General features: G+C 35.5%; 1 protein-coding gene across 7 annotated transcripts in view; it reads left to right on the top strand.

The window, feature by feature from the left end:
- LOC149779991 (uncharacterized) overlaps nucleotides 1–14,662 on the top strand; it is a 44,000-nt gene extending 29,338 nt beyond the window's left edge. For 3 of the 7 annotated variants that reach the window (XM_089936718.1, XM_089936719.1, XM_089936721.1), the window contains 2 exons: nucleotides 1,270–1,593; nucleotides 11,625–14,662. In XM_089936718.1, the coding sequence (XP_089792844.1) occupies nucleotides 1,312–1,593; nucleotides 11,625–12,968 (1,626 nt within the window). In that variant the 5' untranslated portion in view covers nucleotides 1,270–1,311 and the 3' untranslated portion in view covers nucleotides 12,969–14,662. Of the gene's footprint in view, nucleotides 1–531; nucleotides 620–1,269; nucleotides 1,594–11,624 lie in introns of all 7 variants that reach the window. The other 4 variants (XM_089936716.1, XM_089936717.1, XM_089936720.1 and 1 more) reach the window with 2 other exon arrangements.
- The last annotated feature ends 8,197 nt before the right edge of the window (nucleotides 14,663–22,859 follow it).

The raw sequence follows: 22,859 nt of genomic DNA on the forward strand, positions 1-22,859 counted from the left end.
ACATCATAAGAATCTTTACATCCATTTTACACCTACAATCATCAAAATTGGTATGTGGATACAAGTATTTTACTGTGACCAGGATTGTGCTTTGTCAGCTCGGCCACTAAGGATAGTTTACTGTATATTGAACACTAGAATCCCTACATCTATCAATTGTTTTATGTTCTCTCATTTTTAGAAATGTTGTGCGCTGATTATTACTGCGACATGCTTTTATTTTGTCTTTAAACATGAATTTTGAAGCTGCATCTTTAGTATTGTCTCCAATTCCAATTAAATCTTAAATTAGGTTAAAGTGTACATTAACTGTAGCAGTATAATCAATAATGACTATACAACAAGAACTCAGCTTTCTGAAAAAAAAATGTTTCATATTTGTAGAATAGTTTTGACAATTGAAGGCCATTTGTCGGTCCTTTTACTTTTGGAAAATGCCCGCGTGGTTAGTTCAGTTGTTTATGCAACAACCTTTCTTTATAACGTCAAAGAAAGCATATCCTGTGGTCTTTTATCTTGCATAATAAATAGTGTGACGTCATCAGACTTGAAGCATCAACACATCGTTCTTTTAAGTGTTACAGACTGCCTGATGGCACTTAGGAACACCAAGCCTAAGGTAAAGAAGTTGTAGTTTTCTTTGCTTTTGGTTGGAATTACGTGTCAACTTAGTCTTGTAAATTGTAAAGGATTAATGTATTTCAAATGTTTGAAGATTTTGTTAGAGATGCATAAGTGCACAGTACTTCATAGCTCTTTCTTCTGTCATTACAATCAGTCGATTTTACGTCGTGTAACCTTTGTACATGCTTCCTATCTTGTTTATGTTACTATCTTGAATGATTTTTTTTTTTCAGGATTGACTTGTGTTAATTGTATTGATGTAGTGCTCTAACATCTGGTAATATTCACTTCCTTTTAATTGTAAAATTGTATCCCAACAGTCTGTTTGGAACATGGAAGGAACAGAAAGAATCGTGTGGCATGCATTATTACTGTAATTACAGTAATGTCCGATCGCTGTTACCAATTATCAGTTTCTTGTAAATTTATTAATATTCCCGTATTGAATTTATTGAATGGCTAATAAGTCAGGTGTATTACTGGACCTATCGTGATCTCTTGCCATACAGAATACTGTCCCTGCTGTTAATGAAATGTTAACGTGTTTGAAAAGTTTTACTTTGTAGTAGAATGTGAAAAAAAATGTTTTATGTTCAGCGACTTACATTTTCACATCATATTTTGTAAATTTTGATGTTCTTTCAGCCATATACAATTTTTGCAGTATCACCACCATTCTTGCAAATTATGCAGCAGTTTCGTGAAGCCCAGAGGTTGTACAGGTCAATTTTGAACGGAGATGATCCTACTGAAGAGAGAAAGAAGATCTACATTCTTATCTACCAGTTCTTGTGTCTCTGTGCCCCCGAAGAACGGTTCAGGTCAAAGGAAATAGAAAACGTTATTTTCGAGACCGCTAAGGCAGACATGTTAACTCCACTCAAGGCTGCGAAAGCCTTTAGCCATCTTGAGAGATACTTAACAATCTTGTATAAAACACCTTGGAAAAGGGAATATCACAAACTTAACGTAAGTATCGTACTTGTGCCTACTGTACTACAGATGTGTCTTCTCCTCTTCCTCTACATTAATAATGAACATTTTACCTGTACACATAGATGGACATTCCACTGGAAATGAGGTATCAAGTTTAGCATATGGGTTAAACAGCCTACATTGCGTCGATATGATGGAAGTTAAAGGTCACATTTCGGAACAACAGGAATATACATTGCTTTCACCAGTAGGTGACTGGTAGATTAATAACTTCGTCTTAAGCAAGTAAGATCATATATCCACTCGAAATACATTGTTTTCACCAGTAGGTGTCAGATTAAACTAATAACGTCGTCTTAAATAAAATCATGAAGATATAAATACTGTAAGTCAGGGACCATTTGTATTAGATTTTAATCCATCTAGTTTAAATCATTATTCTTATTTACAAAGTCGTGCATTGGATTTTGGTAATATTGATTATTTATGATACAGTCATTTTAGACTTTTTGTTTAAGATAATTTTCCATGATTATTCGTGTCAGAGGAGAAGAGAAACACATTTCATTTTATGATAGTATTATACTTTTAATATTATGCTAGTTGTTCATCATGCAATATGTTATTGACGTAAAAACAAAGAAATACTCCTGGCCAAACTTAATTTTTTTCTTTCATTGTCTGAAACGAAGATAACATGATCGATAACGAGTACCATTCTCTATCATTCATTTAAGATGCGATGAGTGTAGTTTTAGACACTGATTTTTAGAATTTTAGAAGACGTGTTTATTTTTTTACGATAAAATTTGAAGGATAGTTTTAAAATTATTGGCCAGTCGAAATAACATGGTTTAAATGAAAAAGGGTGTCTGCATTAAATTTAAAAAATGAACAACGTTTACTGTAAGCATGCATCTGGAGGACTCTCGAAGCTGTTAATCAGCTTCTTGTTCAACTGGTCATATTGCTGAGTGAGCTTATGGTAAGACAGTGCTTTCATTGCACGTCCTCCTTCATATGTAGTGCGTACAGAGGTATCCTTCATTATTTGCTTTTTTCAAATTCGTTCTGAGAAAAAAAACTGGACTAATTTCAGCTAAATGTTCAAGATAAAATCCAAGTTTTCAGGCCTGTCAAGTGATACCATTTCGCTATATCATATGGCCGCCTCTGTTGAAAATAGAGACGTTTTGAAATAGCAGTTCATAAACCGAAGTTAATACTATTGTGACAGAAAGCACCACGTCATGAAGGCCTGTCAATCTTTTATCATTAATGCAGATGCGCCAAACAGTTTGGATGCTATTGCTATCAAAATGATGCCAAACTTCCAACAAATATGTTCGCTGGTCCTAAAAATATGCAACTTTTAACTTTTTCCAGAGTAATCACCAGTACTTTAGTCCAGATTTGAATGAAAACATTTTGGCAAGAAGGCATTTCAACGAATGATGCCGATCCGTTTTCCAGTACGGACATCGTTACCAAAAATAGCAAACCTTTAAATGACTTTGTCAAATTTGACAGAGCAGTCTGAAAACACCTTTCAAAGTTAAACAAGTCATGTAGATTAACTTTCAAATATAACTACTGATAAAATAAGAGATATTAAAACCTTTAAACGACTTTTAACAAATGTAAGCGAATTTGATCTAAAGTATAGTTAGTGTCCTAAAGATATATTAACTTTTCTAATGTGGTGCAGATACCTAAATAGTATGATGGTCGTTACTGAAATTTATGAAAAAGTTGAACAACGACCTCGTATTGCCTGCTGAACAGAATGTAACAAATTTTGACCGAATGTCTTGGCATGAAGCCGTTTAAGTTTATACAGCGTTACGTTTAGGCTTTCAGTAAACGCAAAAGAAAAGAGTGAAGACAACAAGCTTTCTAAAATTTGACAAATAATTTATTTCCCTAGAAAAGCAAAGTAAAAATGAGGAAAAGAACTTTTAAAAATGAAATCCAAAAATAATCCAAGAATGATCCAAGAATTATAAATTATTAGCCCTAGTAATAAAATGTTATAATGAATTTGAGTTCGAGTCCCGATGAAAAATCCAAAATGGAAGGCGATGACTTATGCTATAGCCAGTGTAGTACTGATGTGTTTACATTTGTTTGTTGTACCACAGAAAATAATATTCCGGTGATTGAATTCTGAATAAAATTTCAGTAAATGTCTTTGTCCAAGAAATCTGTTAGAGCACTTAAAATATTCTCCAGGGAAATGAATTAATCTCTTAGAATCCAAATAATTTGAAGAAAAATTAAAATGTAACAACAACTGGTCAGAACAGAAGAAAAAAACATTTCAATGTCAAAGGTAAAAAGTCCAACTCGGATTATTTCTCTAAACTTCGGTATTAAACCTAGCTACTGCGCAAAACAGATGCCCGTATGAGGGTCACGTGATCACTTTCCAGAAACCAATAGAAACTTTTAAATCTCGTACTCCCATTCAGCATCAATCTCACTCTTATCAATCCCACATTACGAATGAATAAAGAAAAAGAAGTTGCTTACTTGATTCTCAGTCTAAGTCAGGAACTAGGTCAGCATAAAGATACAAAGTTCTTTTATTAGGTGTTTACGAAAATAACAGTCAGGTCGAACTAATTTCTGGAAAATGTCAAATTCCAGTAAACAAAATTACATTACTATAACGTGTAATCGAATAAAAAAAATTAAACATTCAAACAAACAATTAAATTAAATCAAATATAAATTATATCAAATATACATAGCACTTCCCCCATAAAGAAAAAGAAAGATTTATATGATAACGCTTTCTTTTTACGATATATTAATTATACGTGAGGTTAAAAAGAACTCATATGAATTATACAAGGTGTACATGAAATAATACATTTCTATGCACGGGAAAGTGCATCTGCTATTAAATTATCTTTTTCTTTGATGTGCCTGAGGTCAGTATCATGATCCGGTAACAACAATCTCCACCTAAGTAGTATTTTCTTTTTATTTTTCATCTTGCCGATAAAAGTAAGAGGGTTGTGGTCACTAAACACAATAATCGAAGAAGGAGCTGAACAAATGTAAACTTCAAAATGTTGTAATGTCAATATCAAAGCCATACATTCCTTCTCGATTGTTGAATAATTTTTTTGGTGCTTATTTAATTTCCTAGAAAAATATCACTCTGGATTATCAATACCATTTTCGTCTTCTTGAATCAAGACTGCTCCAACCCCAACATCACTTGCATCATGTAAGGGCCGTAATACCTAAACTGAAGAAAATTTTGAAGAATGAGCAAGAGAGACAGAACTCTATTACCAGACTCAAAAGTTCTCTCCATTGTAGTTTTGTCAAACCATAATTTAACTTTTGACTTGAACTGCTGAATGTCAAATTCAAGCATAAAATTTTACCCTTGACCCGATTGGACGGATTTGTGAAGGCCAAATTGATTTATTTTTTTAAAAATTATTAAAGCTTTTACTGTTGTTTTATATTTAATATTCCTCAAAGGAATTGCCTCTGGAAACCTTGTTGACGTACACTTTATGGTCAACCAGTATTGGTTACCTAACTTGGTCTACACAACACTCTCTACCATAATTGTACTAAACGGTTCGTCAAATGCAGGACTAGGTTGCAGATGAGCCTTAGGTATCATCTGATTGGGTTTTCCTACTATTTGACAAGTATGACAAGATCTACAGTATTTGCAAGCATCGGTTTTGATTTTTGGCCATTAGAAGTTAGTCAAGATCTTGTATTACGCCTTATTAATCCCTAAATGACCAGCCAAATGAGTTTCATCGGCCAGACTAAGTATTTTCTGTGTTTAAGATTTTGGAACCACAATTTGTATGTTCACTGACCACTCATCACCAGCAGGTACCTCGGGAGGTCTCCATTTTCTCATAATAATTGTCGTTTGTCACCCAGAATTATAAATTATTAGTCCTAGTAATAAAATATTCTAAGGAATTGGAGTTCGAGTCCCGACGAAAAATCCGAAATGGAAGGCGATGACGTATGCTATCGCCAGCTTAGTACTGATGTGTCTAAATTTCTGTGTTGTACCATGGAAAATAATATTCCGGTGATTGAATTCCGAATAAAATTTTAAAGAGAAAGAATTTCCCCGGGTTTCCTCACTGGTTATACTGGCTATTTAAAAAAGACCTTGTATATCTTAGGTATTGTTCAATGAACCTTTAATTCCATTTATTCTGGTGCATGATTAATGGGTGTAATATGGGTTATAGACTGTACAGCTTGGCCTTACCACAGATGTGCATCTTTCAAAAACTGCTAGCTCCGCTTGGTCCTTTTCACTTCCTGGACTTCAAAGGTAAATTGCATTTTAAAAAAATAGCAGATAACTCTTTTTTTTTATACATTTTCTGTATTACATTTTCTATATGTAGTAATTCATCCATTGCACTTTCAGAAGCTGGTATTGTCTAGTTGGGCAAAATTCATTTTTCTATTTTAATAGGTGCTAAAGATAGTGTACATTAGACTAATTCAGGCTGATTTTTTTTAGCATACGTGAGCAGTCATTTTAGTTGCAGTGTGTTTTGATTATGTACAATTTCCATAAGTACAATATCCAAAGAAATGTCAGCCACATTATATTAAAGTTGCATAGAGGTATGTCAACATTCTCTCCACTGTGCATGTTTCAAATGCAAACAACTTCACCTTACATACGCCACTCTCTCAAAAGTACATATTAACTGGTGAGCGCTCCCATAAATATTTTTGTCAAAGAATTCTGTATGAGCACTTAAATATTTTCCAGGGAAAAGAATTAATCTCTTCGAATTCAAATAATTTAAAGAAAAATTAAAATGTAACTCCAACTGGTCACAACAGAAGAAAAAAAAACACCTTTCAGTGTCAAAGGTAAAAAGCCCAACTCAGATTATTTCTCTAAACATTGGTATTAAACCTAGCTACTGCGCAAAACAGATGCCCGTATGAGGGTCACGTGATCGTTTTCCAGAAACAAATAGAAGTTTTAAATCACGTACTCACAGTCAGCCTCAAGCTCACTATTATCAATCCCACATTATGAATGAATTTTAAAAAAGTTGTTCACTAACATGTAATGGAATTTAAAAAAATTAAACTTTCAACCAGCCATTAAATAAAATCAAATATAAATTAAATCAAATATACACAACAGATGATGCTGATATGCAGTCCAACATGGTTATCTTTATTAAAAATAAAAATTGTTGAACTGCTTCGTCTGAAGAAAAAGAAAAAGAAAAAACTGCAGGATTCGAATACATTTGAAAGAAAACATCCGGTTATGAAAGCCTTCAAAGATTTTGCAGGTGAGGTCAATTGATTGTCAAATACGGCCGCTAATAGAAAGAAAAGAAATAGACCTTGAAACGAATGCTAGCAGCAGCAAAAAAAAAAAAAAAAAAAAAAAAGCAAGACAGAATGTGACCTAATATCACGGAAATCATCATGACTTGGACATTTTTCGAGTTTTTGCAAGTGGTGTAGATACTGTTCATTGTGATAGTCATTACTGAAAATTGAGGCAAAAGCCTTATAGGGCATCTCATAGCCTGCTCAACAGAATATTCAAAATCTTGACAGCGCGTGTTGGCATGAAGCGTTTTAAGTTTGAACAAATTATACTGTTCAGTAATCCAATACGCCTACCGTTACTGAAGTTATTAATAACGTTAAAAGTCTTGTACCCCAAAAAACCGGCCCTTCAGAAACAAGTCAGATTTTTCTTAAAAATCGTTCTTGTTGGAGGTCTTCAATATATGTATACAAATGACGCCATCAAATTTGGCTCCTTATATTTAGAAAGAAAACCTTCAAACTTCTTCGCACTAGTATCCCGTGAACATAAGTTCTAAACATTTTGACCGAAAGCCTCCAATTGACTTAGATCGGCCAAGTGATCTTCCATTCGGACATATGGCGTGTCACTAAGCAATCGATCGCAAGGCCTTTGGGGTGTCTTGTTTAGATTCTGATTCGTAGTGCATCAAGTTGTTTCAGTTAAAATTTAATTGGCACGTAGAGCGTGCTGTACAAATAATTAAATATTGAATTATTCCCTGGATGTTTCTTTCGGTCTGACTCCTTATTCTCTAAACATATTGAGAAAGAAACTTAAGCACCAACTCAAAATCGGGAAATGTTATCAGTCTTCGTTCGATAATTTGATTAAAATAAAGTTAGCTTCATATATAATTTTCAGGATTTTCTTTTCTGGAATGATGTTGACTGTCAATACTTTGGTCCTTATGTGATTGTCGTATCTAAATTTTAGACTTTTCTTTTCTGGAATGATGTTGACTGTCAATAGCATGGTCCTTATGTGATTGTCGTATCTAAATTTTAGACTTTTCTTTTCTGGAATGATGTTGACTGTCAATAGCATGGTCCTTATGTGATTGTCGTATCTAAATTTTAGACTTTTCTTTTCTGGAATGATGTTGACTGTCAATAGCATGGTCCTTATGTGATTGTCGTATCTAAATTTTAGACTTTTCTTTTCTGGAATGATGTTGACTGTCAATAGCATGGTCCTTACGTGATTGTCGTATCTAAATTTTAGACTTTTCTTTTCTGGAATGATGTTGACTGTCAATAGCATGGTCCTTACGTGATTGTCGTATCTAAATTTTAGACTTTTCTTTTCTGGAATGATGTTGACTGTCAATAGCATGGTCCTTATGTGATTGTCGTATCTAAATTTTAGACTTTTCTTTTCTGGAATGATGTTGACTGTCAATAGCATGGTCCTTATGTGATTGTCGTATCTAAATTTTAGACTTTTCTTTTCTGGAATGATGTTGACTGTCAATAGCATGGTCCTTATGTGATTGTCGTATCTAAATTTTAGACTTTTCTTTTCTGGAATGATGTTGACTGTCAATACTTTGGTCCTTATGTGATTGTCATATCTAAATTTTAGACTTTTCTTTTCTGGAATGATGTTAACTGTCAATAGCATGGCCCTTACGTGATTGTCGTATCTAAATTTTAGACTTTTCTTTTCTGGAATGATGTTGACTGTCAATAGCATGGTCCTTATGTGATTGTCGTATCTAAATTTTAGACTTTTCTTTTCTGGAATGATGTTGACTGTCAATAGCATGGTCCTTATGTGATTGTCGTATCTAAATTTTAGACTTTTCTTTTCTGGAATGATGTTGACTGTCAATAGCATGGTCCTTATGTGATTGTCGTATCTAAATTTTAGACTTTTCTTTTCTGGAATGATGTTAACTGTCAATAGCATGGTCCTTACGTGATTGTCATATCTCAGTTTTAGACTTTGAGCTTGAGCGTAAATCACATACTCAAAATATTTCGAGAAACTATCCCTGGCCTCGTCCTTCATTCCAAACACAGCGAACTCTAGCTTTCATTCTACGTTTATCAAAACTTACTAGAGTAACTAAAATAAATTTAAAAAGCTCCACTTTTGTAAACTTCTTATACATCGAAATTATACAGCCTCGTTTGGCAACTACAGTAGAGTTTTGTTTAATAAAATAAAAAAAATAACGAGATTCTTAGGTTAGTAAGCTCGAGACGAAACAAGTACCGATAGTGGATTATACATTTAATTATGATGACTCCGATCAGGTTAAGGTCACGTATATATATATATATATATATATATATATATATATATATATATATATATATATATATTCCTTAGATTTAAGTAGTTACAGACCGAAAAGTTGTTTTGTTTAACAGTCTACACAGGGGCTGTCAGAAGAACGGTCGTTGTGAAGAAAGCTATATAGAAGACATACGTTCTAGTAATCTTTCAGACAAGAGGTTAGAATTGTATCAGCCACATCTCTTGGCATCTTGGTAATGCAGGGCCAAAGAAGCGATCTCATACCATTAACTTTTCTTGCAGTCCTTCATATATTTAAATGGAACATAAATACAAAATGTGTCACAGGGTTGGATAGATTATTATAGTTACACTTTTTCAAGGACGAATGGAATTTTAAATTTTACCTTCATCTTCACGGAAAATTGCTTGTTTGACTGTTTAAAATACGAAATATGTCTTAGCTGTACGAGGAAATAAGAATAGCTTTTTCAGGTCTAATGATACATGTACATAATGTTTGTGTCTCAGCAGTCGAAATTTCTTTGCAGATAGCTACGGAGTGTAGGCAGCAGCATGTGATCAGATTTTTTGTCTGGCAAAAACAAAAACGCCATAAAACAAAATCTTAATTAAAGCTTTTGCCAGAAGCTGGTGATTTAATATAACAGGTGAAGAATACTTACCGGTCTCGTTTTTTTAAACTCACCAGGCTGTAAGGCCAATTGAACTTTGGCATGGCCATGGATACATCGTGCGTAAACTTGTCAAAACCCATATCACCAATTTTGCGTGATTTGTGCAGATCCTGGTAGGATAGGGTATCAGATTTTTGTAAACGATTCCTATCCAACTTCAGATATGGTCGGCGTTACTAAAACTCCAAATAACCGCGCTACAGAACTTGAGATAATTTGACACAAAGCGCTCTGGCACGACGTTCTGTTGATTATTTTCGTACAAATTTTGTCTTTCTGTCTTCGTTTGTAAAATTAGAACAAAAGTTCATCGACCTCTTGCAACGCTTCTCAACATAATTCTGCTTAATTGTACAAAAGGCTACATGTTTAAATAAGGAACCTGTCGTAAAAGGCTTTCAAATTTGTACAAAAGATGTCAATCCAAACTAGAATGTGGCCTTGAATAATTAAAGTAGACAAAGTTTGAATCGTCTTCTCAGAAAGCTGCTCAACAGAATTTCCCAAAGTTGACAGAAAGCCTCCATGCAAAAATGAGTTTCAAATTTGTGCGTACGATGCTGATCCACGGTGACATATTGTCGCCGTTACCACCAATAGATAAACCGTCAAATGATTGAACTGCTTAGCATAATTTGATCCTGGCATGAACGGCCTTCAAGTTTGTGCAAATCACGCTGTTCTGCCATCATTTATGATCGCGGCTATGAAACAATTTAAAAACCTTTAAGCAAATTATTTATTTTAAGTAATGCCAACTAAATTTTGACTGAATTTGACAGAAAACATCCTGTCACAAAGTGATTCATGTTTGTGCAAATGATGATCATCCCCTATGAAAATATGATGTCGTTATTAAAAAAGAAAAACCTTATAACAAAGCCATCTCAGAATATTCTCAGCAAAATAGTGACCAAATTTGACAAATCCAGGAGAAAAGGGCTTTCAGTTACGTACTAAATGAATTACAAATTAGCAGCCGTTACTAAAATTAGAAAGACTTCTTCGGAACAGCTGATGAGAATTTTACCAACTTGAACAGAAAATGTCCTGGCATAAATGCCTTTCAGTATTGGACAAAGATACTGATGTACCGTTATACGTAGATGAAGGTACAAATATCGACAAGCCTTGAAACAATCGTTTTAGTAATATATGCGATCAGCTACATGGGAAGAAAATTCTATAGAAAGTGTTCTTCTGATTCAACTTTTTTGTTCTTGCATTTAGCTACTGGGCAGTTAGCAAACTATCCCGGCAAGCCTTTTATTATAATAGTTGCATTTGGCTATTGGGCAGTTAGTTGTCAGCCAGTTAAACTATCCCGATAAGCATTTTATTATAATAGTTGCATTTGGCTATTGGGCAGTTGTCAGCAATTAAACTATCCCGACAAGCCTTTTATTATAATAGTTGTTGACGTGTTAAAAACAAGCCTTGCAACATCGATATTTAATTCTAATTTTCAGGAGACGTACTTGCGTCTGGAAGGGTGAGCATTATAGATTTTGAATCAAAACACGACCCTAAACCAAAGATTAATTCAGGTCATGAACAATCTAGAGACACAAGATTCGTTGACACATCCGTTATAGAGCAATCGCATCAGTAGTGCTAGAATTCATTAATAATTCTGTAAAACAATATCAAAACCACTTTCCTCCTGGAACGTATAGCATAATGCAATACTTCCTGTTATGTAGATTTAATATTATTTATGGTTTTGGCCTTTGAAAGCTCTAATTTCACTGTTCATTTTTTTACAGACATATAGCGGCTTTTTCCAAACGAATATCACATCCCATCTAAAGTCTGCCGATGTGATATTTCAGTTGATCGGTTATAGAGAAGAAAGTAATGGTTTATTTGTGTTAACCAAAGAAATTGACAAAGAACAGCAAGCGACTGTTGCTTTTGAATGTTTCGTCGCATCAGTGGAATGCAAATTAATACATGACATCCGAGAAAGGTTACTCGCAGAAACTGTATCAATTATGGAAGTTGTTCAGATTCGATTTTCAAACCGAGGGAACCCAGAAAGCATAGCACTAATTATAAACCATAGACATGGTAAAATCGACACTCCAGTTGGCCAAGCCAAGCCGCAAAAACAAAGGGGATCCCAAGGTGATGTAAAACAGGGAATATCAGACGGGGATGATTCATTCAAGGCGCCTTTTCGAGATAGACTACATGAGCACTTAAAAGTGGCACAAAAGCACAGTTCTGTCGGTGATAAGGATATACCTTACATGGACGAGGATTCAGCAGGTAATTTAGCAGAGGGAACGCTTGATGAACATTTACTGGCAAGTCTTCAGTTGATTCAAAAGGACGCAACAAGACTATCTGAAGAAAAACCGCATATGCGAGCATCACAGGAATGGTCTTTTGTGAATGAAGAATTGGAAAGAAGAAAGAAAAGTGGCATTCAAGAACACAAGTTAATTGAGAGGGGTATGGAAACCAGTCAGAAGGTTAAACGAAAAGTTGCAACAAGTCAAGCTCCTTTGGATTTGAAAATTTCATCGGAAGGAAATTTTTCAGGAGGATTGTCCACTAGTACTGAAATGCAGCGACATGTTCTGCAATCCAACGTAATGGACAGTGTCTTTAGACAACAGGAACCTTATAAATTCCCTACAACTCAAGAGGTCCAGATTTCATCTGCTCCTAGCAGGCACTCAGTCAATCTTCCCGCATATTTAAAGCCGCTTTCAAATGCTGGTGGTTTTTCTGCTCCTGTTATGACAAGATCAACTGATACCATTCTTAGTAATCACCAAAACATCTCTATGTATAAGAAAAAAGCTTCGGCTCCTCCCGCAGCTAGAGAGAAACTTCAAACAAGTTACTCGGCTCCTATTGCTGTTAGATCAAATGACTTTAAAGAAAGTGTGTGGCATTGTAAACATTGTACCTTTCGTAATTCAGAAGATAAAGTCATTTGTGGAATGTGCTATAGGTCACGTGATAATCTGGAAACAGACTCGCCCGCCATGGGGAAAACTTCAAAGGTTTGTGCGAAATGTACCCTTGATAATTCAACTGATAATGTAATATGTGATGCTTGTGGAAGCGAGCTAAGGAATGTGCATACTGCAGTTTGAACATTTACACTGGAATGGTAGTTAAAAATCACATGTATGTGCTCTTTAAGGGTTTCGTACCTACCACGTCTTTCATTTTTTTCCAGTGCTACATTATTTATCATTCAAACACAATGCTCCTGCTAGCCTATGGAAAATATAAACTATGATTCCTTTCTTTTTTTATAGAATAAAGTAATAAATTGTAGACCGCTATTGACGCTTGCTGAAATCAGCAGAAATGGCTATTTTGTAGCTCGAATAATTAACCGCAAACGCCTCCTTCTGCAAATCCTCTAACTTTACGTACTTCTTGTTCGCAGGGATTCCTTTGGGATGGACCGTCTTTCGCATATACGGTTAAACTGAATTAACTTTTTGACTAGTCTCCCAATATGACAAATTGCTATATAACATATGTTTTTGTTTGTCTCGCAGTAGTAACATACTCAGGCCATCAGATTTTCTTAGTGGTCCATTAAATTTTCAAATGACCACTGGTTTTTTCTTAATTTTGCGTTGCTTTATATAGATATGTGAGCCATAGGCCCATCACAAGGACCCATTGGGTTTTCTGAGATATGTTGATCTTTTGTAAGTACATGCAAGTTATTTCCTTTTCTATATAATTTCGCTAAAATGTGAATGATCGGTATGGATACTGGCCACCATTATCATGTGCTAAAAAAAATGGCGCCCCCCCTCCCAATAACAGCAATAACAGATTATTTGTACCTTTAGAAAATCTTCATAAACGAAAATAAACGAAATTTTCACAGCACATCTAGAGAACGGTTCGTAAATTGAGGTAATTTTCCGTTTAGGGCGATCAGTCTTAAGGGTACCTCAAAATAAGTTTTATATCGTGAGAACTTGTCTTGATTTTTATTGATAATAAATGCGTGGTGGGGTTGATAATGTATGCGTATGGTTGATATTGCAAGTACCTTCGACTGTCTCTAATATGTTAGAATACAAAAATAGTAATATTACTGTTGCTTTTACTTTAATTACTTTAATCATAATTTGGTGTATGGCTATTCGGTTTTTCAATTGATATATATTTTGCCTGTAGCTTTCAGAGTTGCAATGTATTTTACTGACATAAACAAGTAAGAGGTACATTTCCAAGAAACCGAGTTCTCTCGACTGTCTTCACCCAGTCATATTTTAAACCCTATTTCAGACGCGAGTGTCATTATTATCATCTCTCGACTATCTTCACCCAGTCATATTTTAAACCCTATTTCAGACAGGAGTGTCATTATTATCATCTCTCGGCTATGTTCACCCAATCATATTTTAAACCCTATTTCAGACAGGAGTGTCATTATTGTCATCTCACGGTTATGTTCACCCAGTCATATTTTAAACCCTATTTCGGACACGAGTGTTATTATTATTTATGAAACTAATATAAATAATAGCTGCAAACGTGCGTCTTTCCATGTGTTCTGTGTTTTTATATTTTGCAAATTTGCAGTAAAGCAGTAGAGTTCAGAATGATTCCACACAAATGACGATGTGTATTCGAAACAGTAACTTAAAATTATTTTTCTGATTACGAAGAGAGCGAGTTATTTTTTACTTACTTGTTTTTACAGGAAATAAAGTTATAACAACAGTCCAGAAGATATTTATGTATAATTGTATGTATTAATAAAATCCACGACTTGACCACAGTTTGTGGAAGTAAAAGTGTGCGCTGTGTGTTATGGTCTCGTCTCTGTCGTCTGTCTTGTGTCGTCCATTTGTCAGCTGTTGGTAGGTACTACCCAAATGGGATTTGTTTTAGATCAGGTTTTCACCAAAGCAGATACGTGTATACTTGCACCATCAAGATCCTGGATAAGTTTCATTTTGAGTTTCGCTACCTTCAAAGCATATAATGAACTCTGCTTAACACGTGTCAGATCAACTCGATTTCACATTAAAGCCTGTTTTATATCATTATAATATGAAATGATCATAGTACACGTATTTGAAGTTTTCAACTTTTATCTTCCAAACAAACCCAGCTCTCTCCTCTTTTGTGAGATTTTAAGGAATGGTATGGTTTTTTCCCCACACCCGATTTATGGAGTCACCGATACTTAATTACTTTCATTTAGTACCTGTCCTTTATAAACTATGTTATTTCTTCTCTACAAACAATATATATTGTTGAAACGTATTTTATTGTACAAATGTTCAATACTGATGATACAATAAACGTGTGCAAAGTGGAATAATTTTTGGACAAACAAAACAAATTTCCCAGTTCAGTTTTGCACACAAAGTTATGCGGAAACTAAAGTAATAGCAAATATGCTACAGTATGTTATTTTAACCACATCCGGATACAATGGAAACCGATACGCTTATTTTTTTAAATCATAATTTTTATTGTTATTTCTTTTTCTCCTCGGCTGAATATTGTTTTGCTGGAGACGAGATGTTGACACATTTTTTCTAGAGCTGGGTACCACGAACATTTTTGTATAGCGGTATTTCTGAACATATTGCAATTCGTACCACGGTATACCGCATGTACATTAGGGACTAACAATTTAATTGTTTATGGCGGGGGTTAACACTTTTTTAAGAAAAATTTACGTCGGTCAGCAGTTGGATAAGATATCTTGCTCAGATTTATAGTAATAGTTATAGGTTACTGCATTTGTATGGGAAAATATGAACAAGATTTTTGGATGAAAATACTGCACGACCTTGGGAGTGAAGTATATCTATCTGACAAAACGAGCATGCCGTATTCCAGACTAAATACAAAACCGCAGATTCATCATTACACAAAACACACAACCGCAGATTCATCATTACACAACAACAACATTATTAATGCGCACATAACTCCGCCCAGATAAATTTGAACTTATGAGCGCGCTAGACATAAATTTCGAAAGAAAATGGCGTGTCTAGTTAAAATTTAAATTTGGAGCATATTTTGAATTAATGTGCATTGCAACAACTTTCCCATTTGATCTGGAATGAATAGAGTTTGGTAAAAAAAAAATTCTTTTGATTCAAAGAAATTTTGTGATTATGGACTGGATTTATATGTGACAATTCCACTTGAAATACATCGGATTGAAGAAGCGAGGGAGAAGCGTGTTGACATCTGCAGATGTGTTTCTGTTTCTGTCATTGAATGTTTGAAATCATAATGTGGGAAAAATATGAAGTCTTTCAATTGCAATTATCAAAAATTCGCTATGAAATTTAATGCTTATTTCATTTTGAGTGCAGTAAGGAGGATGTAATTGAACTTGGAATATATTTGAAATTACAGTACAATTTCGAAATGTGTAATCAAGATTGAAAACCTATGACATGGCTAACCTAATTTGGATTTGCAGAACTAAAAAAGTAAATTTTGAGGAAATTCAGGAAGTAAAACTGTAAGTGTATTTTTTGCCATTCTTATTACCAGCTAAAGAAGACAAGTTTATTCCTTGTCACTTGCATGTTATTTGTAAAGACCCTGTCTGGCGTCTGCTGTATAGCTAGCCTAAATGTGAAACATTGTATTAAAAAGGTTAACGCGAAGTGTGCCAAATCAGCTGGTATGTGGCAATCCACGAAACATATGGTTTATTTCATTCATAAACAAATTTCATCATCCAAAACGTAAAGCGCCTACTACGATAGTATAAATTATTTGATTACAAATCAAAAGTGCTGGTGCCTGCGTCCATTGTTTGTTTACAATAGAAACAAACATGCACGTGAATGGAATATGAAGGTGTGCAATATCGTAAAATACTGAACGATTCTGACAATGTAAAGTTAACGGAGAAAAAAAATAAGCCTATAATAAAAACATCATATTATATCCATTATATTTTTTGAAATAATATTATCTTATTAAAGAAAATAAAGCATCTCCCTTAAAAGAGAATCGCAAGTAGTATAGTGGGATACCCTACTGACAATGGGAAAATACATTACAGATCCCCCTTGGAAACGTTTACAGACAGGATTTTTCAGACCCCCCCCCGGGAACGTGTACAGACAAGGGGAATATTGGGACTGTATACGGACAAGGGAAAGTGGGGTTGTAGTATAGTGACAATAAAAATGGAACAGGTGAGGTGACGTCACCATACTGAAGATTGGTAACAATGTAGCAAGGGGCTCATTCAATTTGACTGAACAGCGGGGAAAAATCTAGAATGCTTGGCGGAGCGGGGCTGGCGGGACATATACATATATATATATATATATATATATATATATATATATATATATATATATATAACACATACAACATACAGACATAGATTGATTAACATCAGTCTATGACAAACAACTATACAACCAATTGAAAATAGTTTAGGCAAGAAAGAAAATCTTTTCGAGGCATATGAGTGGCCCTGAAAAGGGCCTTTGGGTTTTTTCTTGTTCGTCTTCTAATCTCTTCTTTTTTTCCACCAACTTTTTTTCTCTCCTACATTCATCTCTTTTCTTCTCTTTCTCCTGTTTCTCCTCCTCTTTTTTCCTTTTTTCGTTCTCTTCTTTTTCTATTTTCTCATTCCACTCTCGTCCTTATTCTGTCTTCTTCGTCCTCCTTGCCTTCTACTTTTTTCCAGCAGGTCTTTCAATCTTTCCTTCGTCTTCTTTACATTGTCTCCATCTTGGCTATGTGAATGTTATAGACACCGGACTCCAATTTCATGATGAATTCCTCCACCATCCCAGGATCGTCTATAGCCTCTTGCAATATCTTCATGACGTCGAGCTGATTTGAAGCCATCTTCTTTAAGTATTCCGTGTAGAATGGCGCGAATTGTTGTATTGAATTACCGTCGATTTCATGCCAATTGGCAACTTGAATAGTCTCTTTTCTAGAGATTTGGTTAGCCCTGAGATGGGTTGTTGCTTTGAACTTAAGATGCACATGGTTAATGGTTACATCTCCCAGGCCTGGCACCACAGACAACGGCGGCTCCAGTAATTGTCCCAATTGACTGTAGCTGCTGAGAGTGCGGAGGCAGCTGGGGTGGTCTCATGATCCCAAGCTTCAGTTTGCGGGACCCTGAAGACTTCCCTCCTCCTATTCTGCAGGCATGGATACAGCCTCCTGTGGACCCTGAGGCTCCCGCACTTGCCTCTCCAATTCTTGGAACCAATTCTCTGTTTGTGGGACGACGGCTGTCTGTGCTGGTAGTGGCTGCGGTGATTGTCTGCGGAGGTGTCCTCACCATCGGTTTGACTTCACAGCGCTGTCTTAGCATCAGGTGAGGCGTGATAATTTCTTTTCTTCTCCTCTTCTTTCTTTTTCTTCTCATCTTTTTCAAGCCTGGCACTTTCCAGGATTGCCTCCATGGCCAGCTCATTCAGGAGTCGTCTGGCATATTCCATGTGCATCTGGAGTTCCAGAAGCTTGGTGAGTCTGCTCATCTTTCAGTTGATCAATCAACGATGGGTAGCCAGACTGGCAAGTGCTCTCCTTTATATGTGTGAAGCGCGGACGAGAAGGAAAACACCCCCATTCATTCTTTCAGGAGGTAGACACGGAGAAGGCAGGACCGGAGTATCAGAGGCTCATGAATGGGTGCAGGCGGGAAAACGGGCAAAGCGTGCTACACGCAGGACCACTACAAAACAACGTGGAGACAACGTGGTAGCTTCCTGCTTTTGTCGAGGAACCCATAATGGAAATTAATAAGCTGCTGATATAAAGAAGTCGATGGACAGCCGCAACTGAAAAATTGGAGAAAGGCCAGAACACGAGGCAGCCGAAAGAGGGGTCCCCACCAGAAACCAAATGGTAGTAAGCCAGCGATAAAGGACCAGGCTGCCTGAGGCAACAATGTTGCACCACAGGAGTTTAATGGAAATTCACCAGACACAAAGCTATCCAGAGCCAGTGTTGAGTTGTCACCAGAGAAACATACACCAGAGCAGCCTACCATCCCAGATGATACCTTCGAAAAGCAGAAACAGAAAAAGCAAGATTTACTGACATATTGCCTGAATGTATACGGTTTTCACTTGGCTTGAAAACTGTTTTTGATGATATCTTTATTGTTAAGATCCTAATTTGATCTGTTTTGTTATCACCATCAACATTTTTATGCTTCAAATTTTATTTTGCGTAATACAGATTATGCATACGTCATTCCGACTTTACTGATTGGTTTTTAATTAGTTTGTCCTATGTACACATTGTACACTAAATTCCATCTTCATAAATGAATCATTTTCAATTTATTTTACTTAGTTCATTAATTGCATAGGTGGCTTACACACAATTGGTACTTTAATTGTCCATTAAAATAACTGGACTAGATTTGGTTAAGTTTCAGGACCCTGTGCGTTGGTGCCTGCTGCCGGGTACCTCTCCTCTCTTGCTTCTCCCGTGGCGGAGATGTGGAACCATTTTCACCCGTCCAAATCCAGACGTCCCGATGTGAGACATAGAGCTCTGTGAGCACATAAACGCCTGGGGGATGAGGCACTAATTCCTTCCCTCAGGATCAATTTACAAGCCTGTCGTGCAGGCATAAACAAGTGGTACATATACATATATATGCACACCACTATAATTCAAATAGTCATATCATCACCCAAAACAAACATGGAACTCGTGGACCTAAAAGAAACACTCACTTTTTACGTATAAATGCTAACTACAAACAAAAACACACCGACTATATTTGACAAGCTACGGAAACGAAATGATTATAGACACACTTCTATTTTTTTTTTACATAAAACAAAGAAATGAAGTGCTTATAGACACGTCTATTTTTTTTAACTTACTAACATACAATTGGCAATTTAACTAGTATGTCTTTTTCTGAGTATTGGTGTACCCCTGAAAAAGGCTGTTCTTGTGGACGGAGAGTTATGGCAAACTTGTATTGTCTAAGATTCTGTCGCCCCATCTGGCGGCAGGTTTTCCCACAGGATAAGGTCTGCTTCTTCGGAAAGAGAAGGAAGGAGAACTCTTTTGTGTCTAGACGGCAGTCGACAAGTCCTCTGTCTTGTTGCTGTTGTTCTCTCTGCTTATGAAGTCTTTATATCTCCACCCATTCTTCTCTGTTTCTTGATTTCTTCTCTGAAGAGCTCTTCTATCAGGTCTTCGGTCACTTTTAACATTCTGACATTCTCTGTCTCTTCAGGTTTGGGTATCAGGGTTTGCCTGACATGATGTATATTCACGTAAGCTTCGTTCAGCTTGGCTAGTCTTGAACACATCTTCATAGGAGGATGAGTCAACAATGGATGATCAGAATGCAGAATGCGTCGCTTTATATGGTTCAAGAGAGAACGCGATAGAAAACACCCCTTCGATATCTAGAGTCGCAACGTTATGATGATTGATTTGAGGGAGAGGGATAAAGAGAAGTCAAAGAGCATGTATCATGATAAAAATTTAAAACAAACGACAGACAATTTTTCGAAACACATTTTTATTCAAATAACTAACAACCAACAATTAACCATAAAACATTTGTTTCAACCAAACATACAAACATTTATCAAATTACAAACTATTTTTGACAAGGTTGACTACGTTGTGAAATAAAGCTAGACATCCACTGATGGAAGTCATTGGGCCATTAATGTACACTATGTTTCCTAGCTAAAGACAAAAGATAACCAAAAAGGTAACTAAACCATCGATCTACTTTGTCATCGTTTCTAGAAGAGTGACGGTCAAAATAAGTCACTAAATATTCTAAGGAATATGCAAGACTGCGTTGATGAAGTCTTATGTTACGTGTTTATGCTCGAATAAACAGTAACACAAGAAAGAGTGAACACAACAAGCTTTGAAAAAATATAATAATTTATTTCCCTGGAAAAAATATGTAAAAATGAAAAATATGAACTTACGGTTTTAAGAATCAAATCCAAAAATAATCTAAGAATAATCTACTAACAAAAAGTCCTAATAACAAAATGTTCAAATGATTTCAATTTCGAGTCCCGACGAAGAATCCAAGATGGAAGGCGATGACGTATGCTGTAACCTGTAGTGTTGAAGTCTACATTTCCTTGTAGAAACAAGAAATATCACTCCGGTTTCTTAAATCTGAATAAATTTTTATAAGAGCTGTCTTTGTTCAGGAATTTCACATAAGCACACGTATTTTCCAGGAAGAAAAGAATTAATCCTTTTGAATCCAAATAATTTGAAATAACTCTCAACAGCACAGCATACACCTTCCAGCATAAAGAAAAAGCCCAGCTACTAAGAATATCTCTCCACAACATAGATTATATCGTATTCAAAAACGCAAAAGAGAGTCACCACGTGATCATGTTACAGAAACTCGTCGAAATTATATACTTGTTTAAGATCACGTACACCCATTGCGGCCATGACGAAAACCAATCAATTTATTCTAAGAAATAAAAAAATTAAATCAGTAGTCCCATCATGACCTCGACAACAACCAATCATTTTAAAATTAAACTAAAACTTATTTACGTGGTTGCTACTAATTTTGAATCAAGATCAGGACCTAGATCAACACCTGGTGTTTACTAAAACGAACAGTCAAAGTCAAACTATGTTCTGGAAAAAGTATCATCTCTAATGAATAAATTTACATTACAATAGCAATTGATGAAAAATATAAAAAATGTAAAATGTATGCATAAAGCTTTCTTGTTACCGCACACTAATTATGCATGAGGTTAAAAAGATCTTGTATAAATTACACAGTGTACATGAAATAATACATAGTTGTACACGGTAAAGCGCGTCTGCTATAAATTATCTTTTCCCTTGATGTGCCTGGTGTCAAGATGATATACCTGTAACAACAAACTCCATCTCAGTATTTGATTTTTATTTTTCATCTTGCCGATGAAAGTAAAGGAGTTGTGGTCACTAAACTAAATAATCGAAGAATTAGCTGAACTATGGTAAACATCAAAATGTTGTAATGCCAATATCAAAGCCAAACATTCCTTTTCGAATGTTGACTAATTTCTTTGGTTCTCATTTAATTTCTTAGAAAAATAGCACAAGGAATGATCAAAACTGCTCCAACCCCAGCATCACTTGCATCAACAGACAATTTAAACGATTGGCTGACATTTTAAGGTATAAGAACTGTCGCGCTTTTAAGTATGACTTTTAACTTCTCAAAAGCCTCCTAACATTTTTCAGGCGAAAGGAACATGTTTTTCTTAATAAATTCGTAAGGGGTTCAGCAATTATAGATAAATTGGAACAAAATTCCCGACAGTATACGGCCATACCTAAAAATCGCATCAGTTACTTTTTATTAACAGGCATGGGATTCAGAGATGGCCTTGTCCTTAGCATCTATAGGTTTAACTTTTCCATGTCTCACGATGTCTCCAAGAAAAATTACACTAGCACGGCAGAACTCACTTTTAGATAAATTCATTGTCAACCATGCATCAGTGAGTCTGTCAAACAATTTCCGAATTTTTTGCTAAATGTTCTTTCCAGATGTCGTTGTAGATGATGACATCATTGATGCAAGCATCACAATTGTCAAGACCAGTGGTAATCATATTCATGAGACGTTCAAATGTACTTGGCGACCCTTTGATCCCAAAAGGCATTACTTTATATTGGTAAAGTTCATCTGGAGTCACGAATGCCGAAATTTCCTTTGTTCTTGATGTTAGTGGAATCTGCCATAATCCTTTCAGAAGGTCAAATTTGGTGATATATTTGGCATTCCCGATATTATGAATACGGTCACCGATTCTTGGTAATGGGAATAAATCTGTTTTTGTCACACTATTCACCTTCCTATAATCAGTACACATACGGAAAGTTTTATCTGGTTTTGGAACAAGTATGCATGGTGAACTCCAGTCACTTTTACTGTGCTCTATAAAATCATTCTCCAGCAAATATTGAATTTTTTTTCCCAAGTATTCCTGTTTGAAAGGGTTCATCAAGTACGGGTATTG

The sequence above is a fragment of the Sinohyriopsis cumingii genome, chromosome 16 (genome assembly GCF_028554795.1).
Source record: "Sinohyriopsis cumingii isolate HCF-2022 chromosome 16, ASM2855479v2, whole genome shotgun sequence".
In the NCBI taxonomy this organism is placed as follows: Eukaryota; Metazoa; Mollusca; class Bivalvia; order Unionida; family Unionidae; genus Sinohyriopsis; species Sinohyriopsis cumingii.